The following is a 12,275-nucleotide window of genomic DNA, read 5'->3' as shown; positions in this document are numbered from 1 at the left end:
CAGAGACTGGCACTATCTTTTCGCAACCCCCACTTATTTCATTCAAACGTGACAAAAACATAGGCAACTTTTTAGTCAGGATTTCATTTCAAACCAATCACCAATCTGGAACTTTTAAATGCGCTCGCTCACGATGCAAAACTTGTCCTTTCATTCATAACGTAGAGAAAATATCGGGACCCAAAAGATCCTTTAAGATCATTGATCACTTTACGTGTACCTCCGCCAATGTTATTTACTGCATAACTTGCACTTATTGCAATAAGTTATACATCGGCGAAACAGGAAGACGACTGGGTGACCGATTCCGAGAACACCTTCGCGGTGTGGAAAGAAATGACAAGGACGCATCCAAACCAGTCGCTAGACACTTTAGTCTTCCTTATCATTCTAAACAGCATATGGCAGTTTGCGGCCTTTCCTTACATCTAGGCAGTTCGGAAAGCCGCAAAACACTAGAACAAAAATTTATATTCCAAATCGGCACCCTTAATCCCCACGGAATCAACGAGCGCTTTTCATTCAACTACTTTATTCCTGTTTTCTCGTCACCATATTCCCACCAATGGCGTAGCTCCACTTTCTACATATAAATCCACACACAACCCACAATTCCTCTAATCGCTCGGACGAAGGGCTAACGCTCGAAACGTCAGCTTTTTTACCCTTTACGGTAACTTAGTAGACGGATTGGTGTGTGATATCGCTGTGTATATCTACTTGTTATTTTTATTTTGACTCGCCCTGCGGGATTGTAAATATACAGCACAATTTGTAAAAATACTTTGCAATGTTACACACAAAATGTCTTATAGGATATGTTTATCAACCATAAATTACGGAACAACAGCGAAAACATCATCGACAAAACTGGTCGTCAAGTTTAATAGCCGTCGTGGCACTTTTCGACAACCTCTGAAAAATTATAATGTATGTAATTACTAACTGAGGTCGGTCGGGCCGGACGGAAAATAATTGGTTCTTAATTAGTCATAATAAAAGGAACTAAGTCAAACCACAATTGGGACGATAACGAGGAAGTGACAAAACAAAATATCTAATGGGCAGAAAAATGCCTCTGCGCGTGTGTTTTAAAACTTTATATGTCTCTTAGCCGTCCTGTGCAAAACAACATGTTGAAATCATCAAAAATTTGCATGGTCTGAGAACTTTAACCCCGACGTTAAATGATTCATGTTTTCCATGTTTAACTCATGGCTGCTCCCACACGTTTGACCGAATTGAGGTGGGCGCCTCAAGAGACGGTAAACACGTCCAGCCATTTGCAAACTTATAAAGGAAGATGAAAATTCCAAGCGATGTCTTCCTTGGCGTTGCCTCCCTGTTATTCTTTTTTTTAATAAGGCATCAGTATTACACGTTCTGAGGTTAAAGTTTACCTTCGCATGTAATTAAAAAGGGCAGCAGCCGAAGGGCTCGAGTAAAGGAAATTTTTATTCAAATATGTGATCAAACATATGAAATCTCTACACACACCATTACAACTTTGAATTATCTCTCTTTTCTATTCAAATCAGTGATATGTGCGGTCTTCCTAAGGCCGTAGCCGCATTTCATTGAAATTAATCGCCATTAATGATTCATCTCTACGTTCTTTACGTTAGTGGTCAATAATTATAACTTATTCGATGGTTTCACGAATAATACGCGTGAATATTTTCCAATCCCCGTGTAGGGCGAGGGAAAACAGAAACTGTCCGTATTTTTTGCCTGTTCTTTAACTTAATATCGTAGCATATCTTGTACGTTCCGTTGCCCTAATACGGTAAACTGCTAGTTTCCTTTCAGCAATGTTACGGTCACCTGACCATGCCCATCTGAGTTGTAACAACATTCATTCTGCTGATCTCTTCCCGAGTTAAACGATCCACCTCCACGCCCACAGGAATCGCTTACACCAGCCCCACTGCTTCCTCCAGAGTACTCCCCTCCACCGCCTGCACCCCCTTTATAGTGTGTACCTCCACCACCGCCACCAAAGCCGCCGAACATAATAGGCATTGCGGCCCTGCCCCCTTTCCCTCCGTTGAGAAAAGCCTTACCACCTTCGCTGCCATTTCCTAATACTCCTCCATATTCCAGTCCACTCCTTCCATCCGAGTAAAAACCTCCGCCACCGCCACCTGAACATCAAATAATAAATATCAGTCATATAGGTATAGGTAGTCAAATAAGTTCGGATTCAATTTGGTGTAAATAATCACGATTTCAGACTAACAACAGCTAAAGTGAAATGTTCAGTTGGAAGCATCCTCGGATAAAATTCTAACGATAATTATAACTACATATTTTTTAATCGTAGTGTTCCCCTTGTTATCATTAAGATAACAATTTCCTCGATTGTGATTGGTTTGATAATTTCCTACTTTCCACTAATTCACTTGCCAAGTTGTTAGTATTGGACAGTTCAATAGGCCAATCATATTCAAAGCTGTAATTAAAATCAACCAATCACAATCTTGAACTCAACAACCATAGAATCCGTGTACAGACAAATGTTCTTTGTCTTTCATAACTTGGCCATTCTTCTTTTCTCGGTAATTGTAATCTTTGATTAATAAATCCTGATAAACAAAACAGACTCCCGCTGCCAGTCGTCCGACTTTGTTATCACTCGTATGATTACAGACCGAATTGGACTCCACTCAGTTCCATTACCATTACTTATCGTCATATTTTATTTATAATATAGACCCTGACCTGCTTTACAATCATCAACCGTCTGGGAACCATGTCCATTGCTCCCCCCCGACCATGATCTATAGCCAGGATTCCCCGTTGTGTTTGCACTGGCATCACATCCTGCATGTCTTGATTGCGGGTCGATTACACCACCACCTCCTCCAGCAATTACCAAGCATTCGTTTGTTTCTTTGACTACAAAAGATCCACCCCTTCCACTACTTGTGCGTTCACTCTTGCCCCCCTCCTGGCCAACGAGAATTTGAATGATTTCTCCATTAATCAATACAAAAGTCCCGCTTATTCTTGCACCTCTTCCTCGATACTCGGCGTATATGCCGTCGTGCTGCTCATTGTAACCACCTGTGGCTCCAATTGCTTCTATTCTGTAGTGACCAGAATAAGGCACAGTCCAGAGTTGAATACCTCTCGACAAAGAAACTTGTCCATCGTGGTCCTGACCTGCGTAATGATTGTCAAGTGATTTGGGACCAGTGCGTCCTGTTCTGTTCAGGTTTGTAAATACGGCGTTCAACCCTGAAATATGCAGAATAACTGATCCAATAATGTACATGAAAAAAATTACGTGCTTCTTATTGGCTAAAAACGAATGCATTCTCATGTAACGCGAGTGCAAAGTTGAAACTCGAGTGCAAAGCTGTAACATGAGTATAAATTGCAAACATTTCGTCTATCTCGATTTTCTGCGATGTTTTGTCGCACACATTACTAACAAGTAATGATATGATTTCTCTTGCAGTTTGGTGTACTAAGCGCTTTGGAATTTTTCAAAGATAACAAACTGCATTTGCCCTACGCGCTCGTGCAATTTTGTTGTCTTTCGAAAAAATTACTCGTGCTTATTAACACTAAATTGCATTCGAAATCATGTTATTACCTATACAAAACCAATCTTGAGTGAGGAAACCTAGATGTCAGTTACCAAGGGTTAGATTTTACTAAGACCTCTCTCACTGTGTTAAAACTTGAGGGGGTGAGATTGGGACAAGACCAGGAAGGAAACGGAGCCTTCAAGCCAGAAAATAAAAACAGCCTTTTGGTTTCTATGGTCATAACACATCACAAAAACCATTGACAAGATTTTTATGATAAAGGAAAAGCCACTCTAATACTAAGCAAATTGAGTACTTTACTAGCGAAGTAGTTTTGGTATTTTAAGAATATATTGAAAAGAAACTATACTCCCTTTTTATGATCTAAACTTTATCGTTACAGTAAGCTACTGATGTTATAAGCAAATAAAAAAAACAGATTTTGACCTTTTTATACGTATAGGTAGTAACATGATTTCGATTGCATTTTGGTGTTGATAAACAGGAATAAAAATTTTCAATGACAACAGATGTGCACGAGCCCTTAGGGCGGGTATAATTTGTAGTCTTTGAAAAATTTACAAGTGCTTAGTACACCAAGTTGCAAGAGAAATCATGTTATTACTTGGTAATGAAGTACATGAAAAAAGCATCAGAAAAAGGTAAGATAGACGACGCTATTTATAATTTGCACTCGTGTTAAATGAGAATGTACTCGTTTTTAGCCAATCATAAGCGCGTAATTTTCTCGTGTTCATTGTTAAATGTTACAACGGGCTCGCTTGCATCAATAACAACCGACTAATTAAAATTAATGATTACTTCACGAGAATTGATTATAAGTCGTCGCGATGCTTCAATAAAAATACACAATGTCAGCAATATTTAACTACAAGAAATGGTACGCTCTATTACATTTTGAATTTTTTCTGTAAATTTCATTTCTCTCTCCTTCCCCCCATTTCATTGATGTTATCAAACTGCTCACCGATTCTAGGCAATATTGTTTGGAGGGAGAAGTAGGCTTTCATGTTTCTTTTTTTCAGATGAATTACATGATTTCTGTTGATCGGAGGGTTGTCGGACACCGACAAATGGGTGCTGGGGAGGGGGTGGGGATCCGGAGGCGTGCGAACTACTTTTGCTACTTATCATAACTGACGTAACTTTTACCTTTTTCACATCCTTTTCCCTTAAAGCCAGATTGACAGACACATGTATAGTCCATAACCATTATTCCAGGTTGGCATGTGCCTCCATTTAGACACGGACTGGTGTGGCACGCGCTCTGAAACCAAACCAAAAGTATAGCTTAATCAACTTTAATCATAAACATATTTTCTTTTTGATTTAGGTTGTTCTATTAGATTTCGATAGAAGTGCTTATAAAGAAGAAAATGACTGAGTACTATAATCATGGCTACACGCTGAAAAAAGGTGATCTCCATCTTAATGCTGTGATGTAATATACTGATGAAAAAACAATGATATTGCATCAAATTTTTCTATGTATTTTTTTTCAATTTTATCAATTTTTCATTAAATTTTTCCAAATGAAATCTGTATTCACCCCCTCTTTAATATTGCTAAATTTCTTGGCTCTTCTCAATTGTCATTGCCTTGTTGTCTTCCAATTAAGATTGGATTTCCAAAACTGTCCATTATCTTAAATTATGTTGGCAAAGAGAGAAGAAAGGGTTTTTTCTTTAATGCTTCACTTTCGGGCCTCTTTTCCTAGTTTTGTTTTTTGATAACAGTTTACCGGCAAGGAGAATAAAGAACTGACTTCAAACTGCATGGCTTTTAAAATGTTTTCTTTTCGCTTTAACGACGCATAGAAACGTGACTTCAGTGCTGCGCCTGTACTCTGACAGATCACAGCAACATGAAGTCATTTCTGCTCCTGTACGCGAACAGATCCTGGCATCGACCACTAGCAGACCTGATCGTCTGAATTTGATATAAATTTGCTTACCTTTGTGTTATTGAGCGGGTTGCTCCCCTCTCTGCCTCTATACGTGAATCCTTCCTCATTCTCAAGATCTCCTAGATCTTTTATGTGGTCAGAGTTACTCAGCTGGCAAAGAAATCTGCCTTTTAAGAGACCTATATTGATAGATACACAGGTATCCTCCATTATACATAGGTTTTTACAATGACTGTGCAGATGAATAGCAGCTTTGAAGGAGATATTCTTGATCACATGACCTTTGAGAGCATATCCATCAACTGTTGTAGTAAACTTCAGACGTCGACAAATACCTGATGATAAATTTGAAAGCAAAATCTTAAGGATTCTCTAAGAAAACCTGCATGATCATGCGAGGTAAGAAAAAGATATGTTATTGCCCTAAAAATCTCTTAGTTTCTTTGTTACTTTAATCTTGAATATTGATGCTGCAAGTAGTATTGTATTAAGAGCCATTTTCCGAGAAAATCGAAAATCGCAAGACACTCGTAAAAAATTGGAATTTTTTTCTTTTGCCAAAACATCCCTTTTAGTGACCTAATTCAAGAAAAAATAGTTTTGGGTTCAAGCGATTCATTGTACGGGAGAAATAACAAAAAGTTTGAAAAATCGATTTATTGCTGTCTTTTCGCGCAAACAACAGAATCCGACCGCAACTTCGAGAAAACGGTGAACGCATAAAAAACAATCCCTAACATCGAAACTTCAGCCGAGTATTATTTCGTTCTTAATCTTTAAAATCCTAAAAGAAAAATTTGAAGAAAGAAGTTTTTAACATTTGCAATCGACAAGTTTAAAAAGGTCATATTTGTGTCTCTTGAAATGTTAGAAAATGAAAGCGAACTTTAACTGTTGTAAAAGCCCTCTGGTATATGTCGCTTCCTAGTAAAACCCATGTAGAATAAAGCCTTGGCTATTGAAGTAAATTACGGCAACGTTTTAGCTCTAGAAATTAAATGCAGCTCTAACACTGGAGTAAGCAATTTGAGAATTTAAGTTAATCAAATTTATGCAAATTAGACGGCCCGCTGAATGAATTCATACTAAACGCAAAGTTTAGTGTAAAAGGACTACTTACTGTTGCTTATAATGTGTTTTTAGAGTGAAAATGTTATTTCTAGCTTTCAGCCGTGTTGGTAAGAGCCGTAAATAACTTTTTATATGACGACTGAAAAACGTTTGTTTAGCCACTTTGGTACCAGTGAAATCATTGAGATCGCAACTTCGAACTGAAGCTGTCATCGCTTGACGAAACTCCGTTACCACAATTTTAAAATAGTTTCTTCAGGGGGAAAAAGCAGAATTAAAATGCATTCGAAATCGTTGACTTCGATTCTGAATTCGTTTAGTTACGATTTCAAGCCATCACAAGGTCTTATGACCTCTGCTTACCCGGAAATCGGTTACATGCCAAGGTCACGTTAGCAAACTGTCACGAAATACTCCATAGCTTCTGTTTTCGGCCTTTGTTTTGGTAAAAAAATATATAAACTTTTCACTGAACAGACCTTCTTACTTTATTTGATTTATATATTTGTATTGGTCTGGACACATGCATATTCTGACTGGCTGTGAAAGACATTCATCTCAGTTTTTGATTCAGAGTGGTATATTTCCTAAAATATTTCAAACACAAATGGTTCCTTAATAAGTTCGTTATTCCCGAATTTCCCACCTTGCAACAATCCCTACAGCGAAAAAAAAAAAAAGCAGAAAAGTCAACTTTATAGCTTGCTTTAGTTTTGTTTTGGATTTTTTTTTAATGAATTTTCCTCCGAAACCAGGAAACCCAAGCCAGGTAACTTGAAATTCTCAGTTTCATTAAGAGCTTGTCCACAACACAACTTCAAACTTGCGTGTGCTTTTCGCATCCTTAAAGCCTTCCAGACCTCTTCAAAATTGTTGAAAAGCCTATTGAGGCTAATAATAATCTTTGAGTTAACTATGACCAATTCACGCCGCGAGCGCGAGAAAGAGAACCACTCCGCAGGGCTGAATACGTGATGTGGAGTGTTATAAAATTCCACATTCTCGCGCGTAACGCTTTCTATAGAGACCTCTAGAAGTGTTGTTTAGCGAAGATAAATAAAGTTATCTTTGGTTAACTCAAAGAACTTGAAGAAATACCTCCAGCCTGCATAACAGGCGCTTTATGAACCAAGCGAGGCGAAAGTGGCATTTTGCGCGAAGCGCGAGAAGCGACGAGGAGAGGAGAAAAATAAAGCTATATTTTTCTCCATCCCTCGTCTCGCGCTTCGCACTCGTTTCGTGCTTCGAGCAAATGCTGCGTTCACCTCGCTTGGCTCATAAAGCGGCTGTTATGCAGGCTAAAATACCTCTTCACATTTATAAGATAAGGTGTCATTGATTCGTTAGAGCGGGAAGAGACATTTATAACGTGTAAATAGTCACGAGCTGAAAGGTAACTGACTGATTTGTAACAAGGACTCACCCTGACAAACAAGAAATGATCTCACTTTCCGAAGGGGAACGCTCTTTTAAACATAAACAAACTTCAAAAATAAGTAAAGGAAGCAAAACAATGAACAAAATAGATTTTTTCTTGACTTAGTTATTCCGGCGAGAACAAATGGTGAATGATTCACTCCTGGAAGCAAGCCTCTGAGGAGAAGTGAGAGCACCGTTTAGGCAAAACTCTACAATTTGTGTACTTAACTAGCCTGTTCACAGACTCCCTTCATTTTTAGATATCGTCGCACGTAAAAAAAAAAAGCGCGTTCCGCCCTCTCTCACGAGAAATCGCTTATCTTGTGCGCACCAAATTCCCAAAACAGAAAAACGTCTGTGAGCAGGATAGTACTTTCAAATATATGACTTTCATATATTCTTAACCGTATAGTACTTTCTGTTTCTACATATTTTGCCCAAGGAGCTGGCAAGTGCAATTAATGAAGGCTTTTTTCAGCAGGTCAACGTAGAGCGCTTTGCGGCGAACAGGCTTGGGAGGTGCTTCTTATTCTAGTTGCTGACAAATGTTTTGAAGCATTCCAAGTTTAAGTCGCTCCAGAGATCCTCCCTTGGCCATGGCACAGATATCGTACTGATCGTAAGTGATGGGGTGCTGTAGCGTGATGGATAGGATTGTTTCTCTTGCCATGGTAAAGTTTTCCTCTTCTACTACAGCTTGGATTTCAGCATCGTCGGATGTTTACCGTCGGACCTTCGCTGCAAGACCTGAGAAATATGAAGTACACTGCTGCGGGGTAAGAAACTCGGATACTTTGAACAAACGAACACTATCAGGTCCTTGTGCACATCTCATTTCACGTTACGATATCACCGTCTGGTTTTCTGCCGCTGGTTTGACCAATTGTAAACTTCGCATTTAGATAATCCCTCTGTTTTTGGTTAAAGCGATATACTTTTTTGCTCGGCTTTAGCGCCCATCCTTCTTTTACCTCTAATTCGCGGGATGTAGCCCTCTCTTGTATCCCTAAAAGACGCAAACGAAATAACTTGACTGGTCGTGCCCTCCTCCAACCTGGATATGTAGTCTAGTTTGGCAAGGTCTAACAAAGACCGTTTCTGGAGACTTGGTGCATTTCTCTAAAGATAGGTGTTTTTCGAGAGATGACAGCCTTTGAAAGACCTTAACACACCCATCCTGAGTGCAGGTAAACACGGATGACGATTCATTTGTATTGTCAGTATGATCATGATCCTGCTCCACTTCCGTCTCTTGCTTCTTACTTGACTGAGTCGGTTTTGGGCTAAGGGGTTTAAAGTCTCCAGAAGAAAACTCAGATGAAAGCCAACCAATGCCATGCTCTGAAGTAGATAACACATAAAGAAACAAGATTTACATAAAAAGCACTGTTCACCTACTTCAATTCTTCACTCTGCACAGCCTGTGAAGAGTGCCCCTTTGGTCCACTTTGCTGCGCGAACAGATGAAACGTTTGCTTTCTTCAGAACCGCCATATGTCCGTTTTAAAAATTTTGTAGAACAAATTAAGCGCTATAAATTTATAAAGGGGCTAAGGGGCTTAAGTCTTTTACAAAGCAAAACCCCATGGGGTGGTAGACATCCGCTCCTCCTGCGTACCAGGATGGGAAATGGATGCCTTTCATGCGTCTGAAGGCTATAACAAACACCTTTTTACTCAAACTGTAAAAAAATATATATTTGCGCGATGAAATAATTCTATGAAAAAACGATGAAATTGTGAATTTTCATTAGACTAACCTTCTGATGTTGTTTCCAATGCGATCTCTTTTCCCTTTCCCATACCATAAGCGCGCCAAGCTACGAGAATTTCGTCTTTAAACTCGAAATTGTTTAATTTGTTGATACCAATAATCTTTCTGTTGTCATCTACTACTGCTTCCTCTTCAACACTTTGTATGACAGCAACCCGAACTCCTTCTACCCCCCCCCCCCCCCCCATGCGAAAGAAGAGCACTCTTCAGTTGTTCGGCATTGGCCACGTCATTTCCTTCGTTTATGAAAGTCCTGACGTGATTCTCGCAGGTTGCAGCGAGCCTGTCTGCGGCACCTTTTCCACCCTGTGGGTCAGAAAAGTCAATGCGCTTGATTTCGATGCCGGTGGAGGAGGATATCACTGGGCATGAGAGTACGGTGGACGACGAATGATAACATCCTGCGTTATCCTAGCGAAAGAACACCTTGTTAATCTCACTGTGTTCCAGCTTGATGGTATTCAGGACATCCTGCATGATTTTAACCACTGCAGCACTGCCTTGATTGCACGACTGGACTATGTGCAGAAAGCCCTGCCACTGGAGTACCCCGCTCACACGACGGTAGACGACAGAAACGTGCCAGGAGATACCTCGCTTACCAAACCAGTCGGTTTGGGACTCTCTGCAGTTTTGTGGCAGGAACGTCATGGCCCAGTCGTTAATTATCAAGACAGTGTTGTCGTCAAGTTTCTCCAGACCCGTTCAATCTTTGCCAGAGTTTCCTGAAGACTTTGACAACGGTCACAAAGATTAGTGTGTTGGTGACTGCATTGTTGCTGGTAATCTGAATCACTACAGTCGCTAAGAGCAAACAACACACAATGGTCTGCTACGTTAGAGGGGCTAGTAACATGAACCTGTTGATAAAACAAAACTGAGATTACTGTTTGTCTGTGCTTATACTTCAATATAATAGTTAATCAAATGATTTTTTAATCTAACATATATTATTAACGTAGGGGGGCGAATAACTTTTAACCTTAACCTTAGAAAAGACTATCCTCGACTATCCTCGTGCGCGCATTGTTAATCTCGAGAATTTATGTAAGCTAGTTACACGTGCACCATTTAGAGAAGAAAAAGAGTACAATTTTTTTTTTTTTTTTACGGAATGATTTTGTTGACGAGATAAAAGAAGTACTTACTTTTAGTTTTATTCAAGCTGTCTTGCTGGAGTCAGAATTCACATTACCCTATAGTCCCCCTTCAAATACTGCTTGCTTGCACAACTGTAGTCTCCCACTCCTTGCCGGAACCTAATTCCCCTATTTGGCGTACAAGGGCCACGAGATCATCAAATGCGCGAGCATCTTCAGCTGCAAAATAATCTAAGCCCTGCAGTGAATTTCTTACAGAGGCACATGCAATCAAAGAGTACCCGTCTCATAGTAGTTCCGCTGAATGGTCTGAAGTTGATCTTCAAACAGTCCTGAGTGTACTGTTGTACCACTCGCTCGGGTATCATCATACGGATTACGTTAGGTACTTGAATAACCTCACCAGACGAAAGCTTGAGATGTTTTCGCCCAAATGGAAAGTCCTGAAAAAGATGCGGGCTTGTGATGAAACCAAGAAAGTGGTCAAGCTGCCTCAAGTCTACTCGTATTCGTGTGGTAGACTGTTGTGGAACTTGAGCGCCTCGGCCAAACTGTGATCGATGAAGATTAGCCACGGAGTATCGGTCACTCGTCAACCCCGGGATATAACGGGAAATATTGTTGAAAGTTCCAGCCCCTGCCATAATCAAAAGCACTTGTCTACGGGTATCCCAGCTGGTTGCATTCTGGTACGCTTCTGCTAGGGCCTCTAAATACAAATGCTCTGAATGTGACAACTCGCTTACACCTAGGGCCTTGTTCATAGCCGTAGAAGAGGCTAGACGTCGCCAGAGTTCACCAGCATTATCAGGGGTGACGCTCTTTAGTACAGTTGCTACTATTTCTGTGGCTCTCCTTGTCTGACGTTGTCTTGTACGCTCAGAGGAATCAATCCAAGAAATCCATGGCTTTCCAAGTGGCTCAATTTTGCATGCTGCCAGGAACTCACTCAGCTTAACGTGCGGCTCATGTAAGATCACAGGTGAGGGCTCGTCACTCTGAGTGGAAGCTGTGCTTATTGTGTCTGGCGACAGAAAGGTGTCATCAGCGATTGTAAGACGTCCAAAGCTTTCTGCGAACTCTTCAACAGATTGACCAGTATCACTCTGTATCCAAGGTTACCGTTTACTTACTTAAATTTGCTTCTGAAGTCTCTAGTTCTACGTATGGAGTAACTTCAATCATTGGTGCGGGTGTCACTTTCTGTTGTTGGTTTGTCTCCGCGAAATGTTGCTTGCACATTCTGCAAAGAGCTGTGGCAAAAATAAATGTTAACCTTGTTAAAAGGCCATCGCCGATTTCTTTACTATTCTTCAAAGCCATTTTCTTCCTTGGGGGGAGGGGAACAGGAGAATAAAGGGTATTGTAACGCTTGCGCATATGTTGCTTTACGCCCTCGCGCGTTTAAAATTAAAGCGTGTACTTTAGCTACAAATGTGTTACGATAAA

General features: G+C 40.2%; 2 protein-coding genes across 3 annotated transcripts in view; one reads left to right on the top strand and one right to left on the bottom strand.

The window, feature by feature from the left end:
• LOC113678045 (replication factor C subunit 1-like) overlaps positions 1-12,275 on the top strand; it is a 249,540-nt gene that overhangs the window by 35,670 nt on the left and 201,595 nt on the right. The gene's annotated exons all lie outside the window — the stretch shown is intronic.
• Positions 1,768-6,008, bottom strand: LOC149051601 (uncharacterized). The gene is made up of 4 exons (XM_089184591.1): positions 5,512-6,008; positions 4,710-4,824; positions 2,722-3,240; positions 1,768-2,144 (listed from the first exon to the last, which is right to left on the bottom strand). The coding sequence occupies exons 1-4, from the start codon at positions 5,671-5,673 to the stop codon at positions 1,795-1,797; spliced, it is 1,146 nt and encodes a 381-aa protein (XP_089040717.1). The 5' UTR covers positions 5,674-6,008; the 3' UTR covers positions 1,768-1,794.

This window comes from Pocillopora damicornis, chromosome 1 (genome assembly GCF_964200805.1).
Source record: "Pocillopora damicornis chromosome 1, jaPocDami1.2, whole genome shotgun sequence".
Classification (NCBI taxonomy): Eukaryota; Metazoa; Cnidaria; class Anthozoa; order Scleractinia; family Pocilloporidae; genus Pocillopora; species Pocillopora damicornis.
The sequence above is the reverse complement of the archived record's forward strand: the minus strand, read 5'-3'. Positions and strand labels throughout refer to the sequence as shown.

What these genes read in the sequence shown, in the direction of transcription:
- LOC149051601 (XM_089184591.1), bottom strand. Translation starts at nt 5,673, where the DNA reads ATGGAGGATACCTGTGTATCTATCAATATAGGTCTCTTAAAAGGCAGA. An exon ending in GGGAAAAGGATGTGAAAAAG is followed by an intron (nt 3,241 to 4,709) that starts GTAAAAGTTACG and finishes TGCATATTTCAG; the next exon opens with GGTTGAACGCCGTATTTACA. An exon ending in GGTTGATGATTGTAAAGCAG is followed by an intron (nt 2,145 to 2,721) that starts GTCAGGGTCTAT and finishes TTTGATGTTCAG; the next exon opens with GTGGCGGTGGCGGAGGTTTT.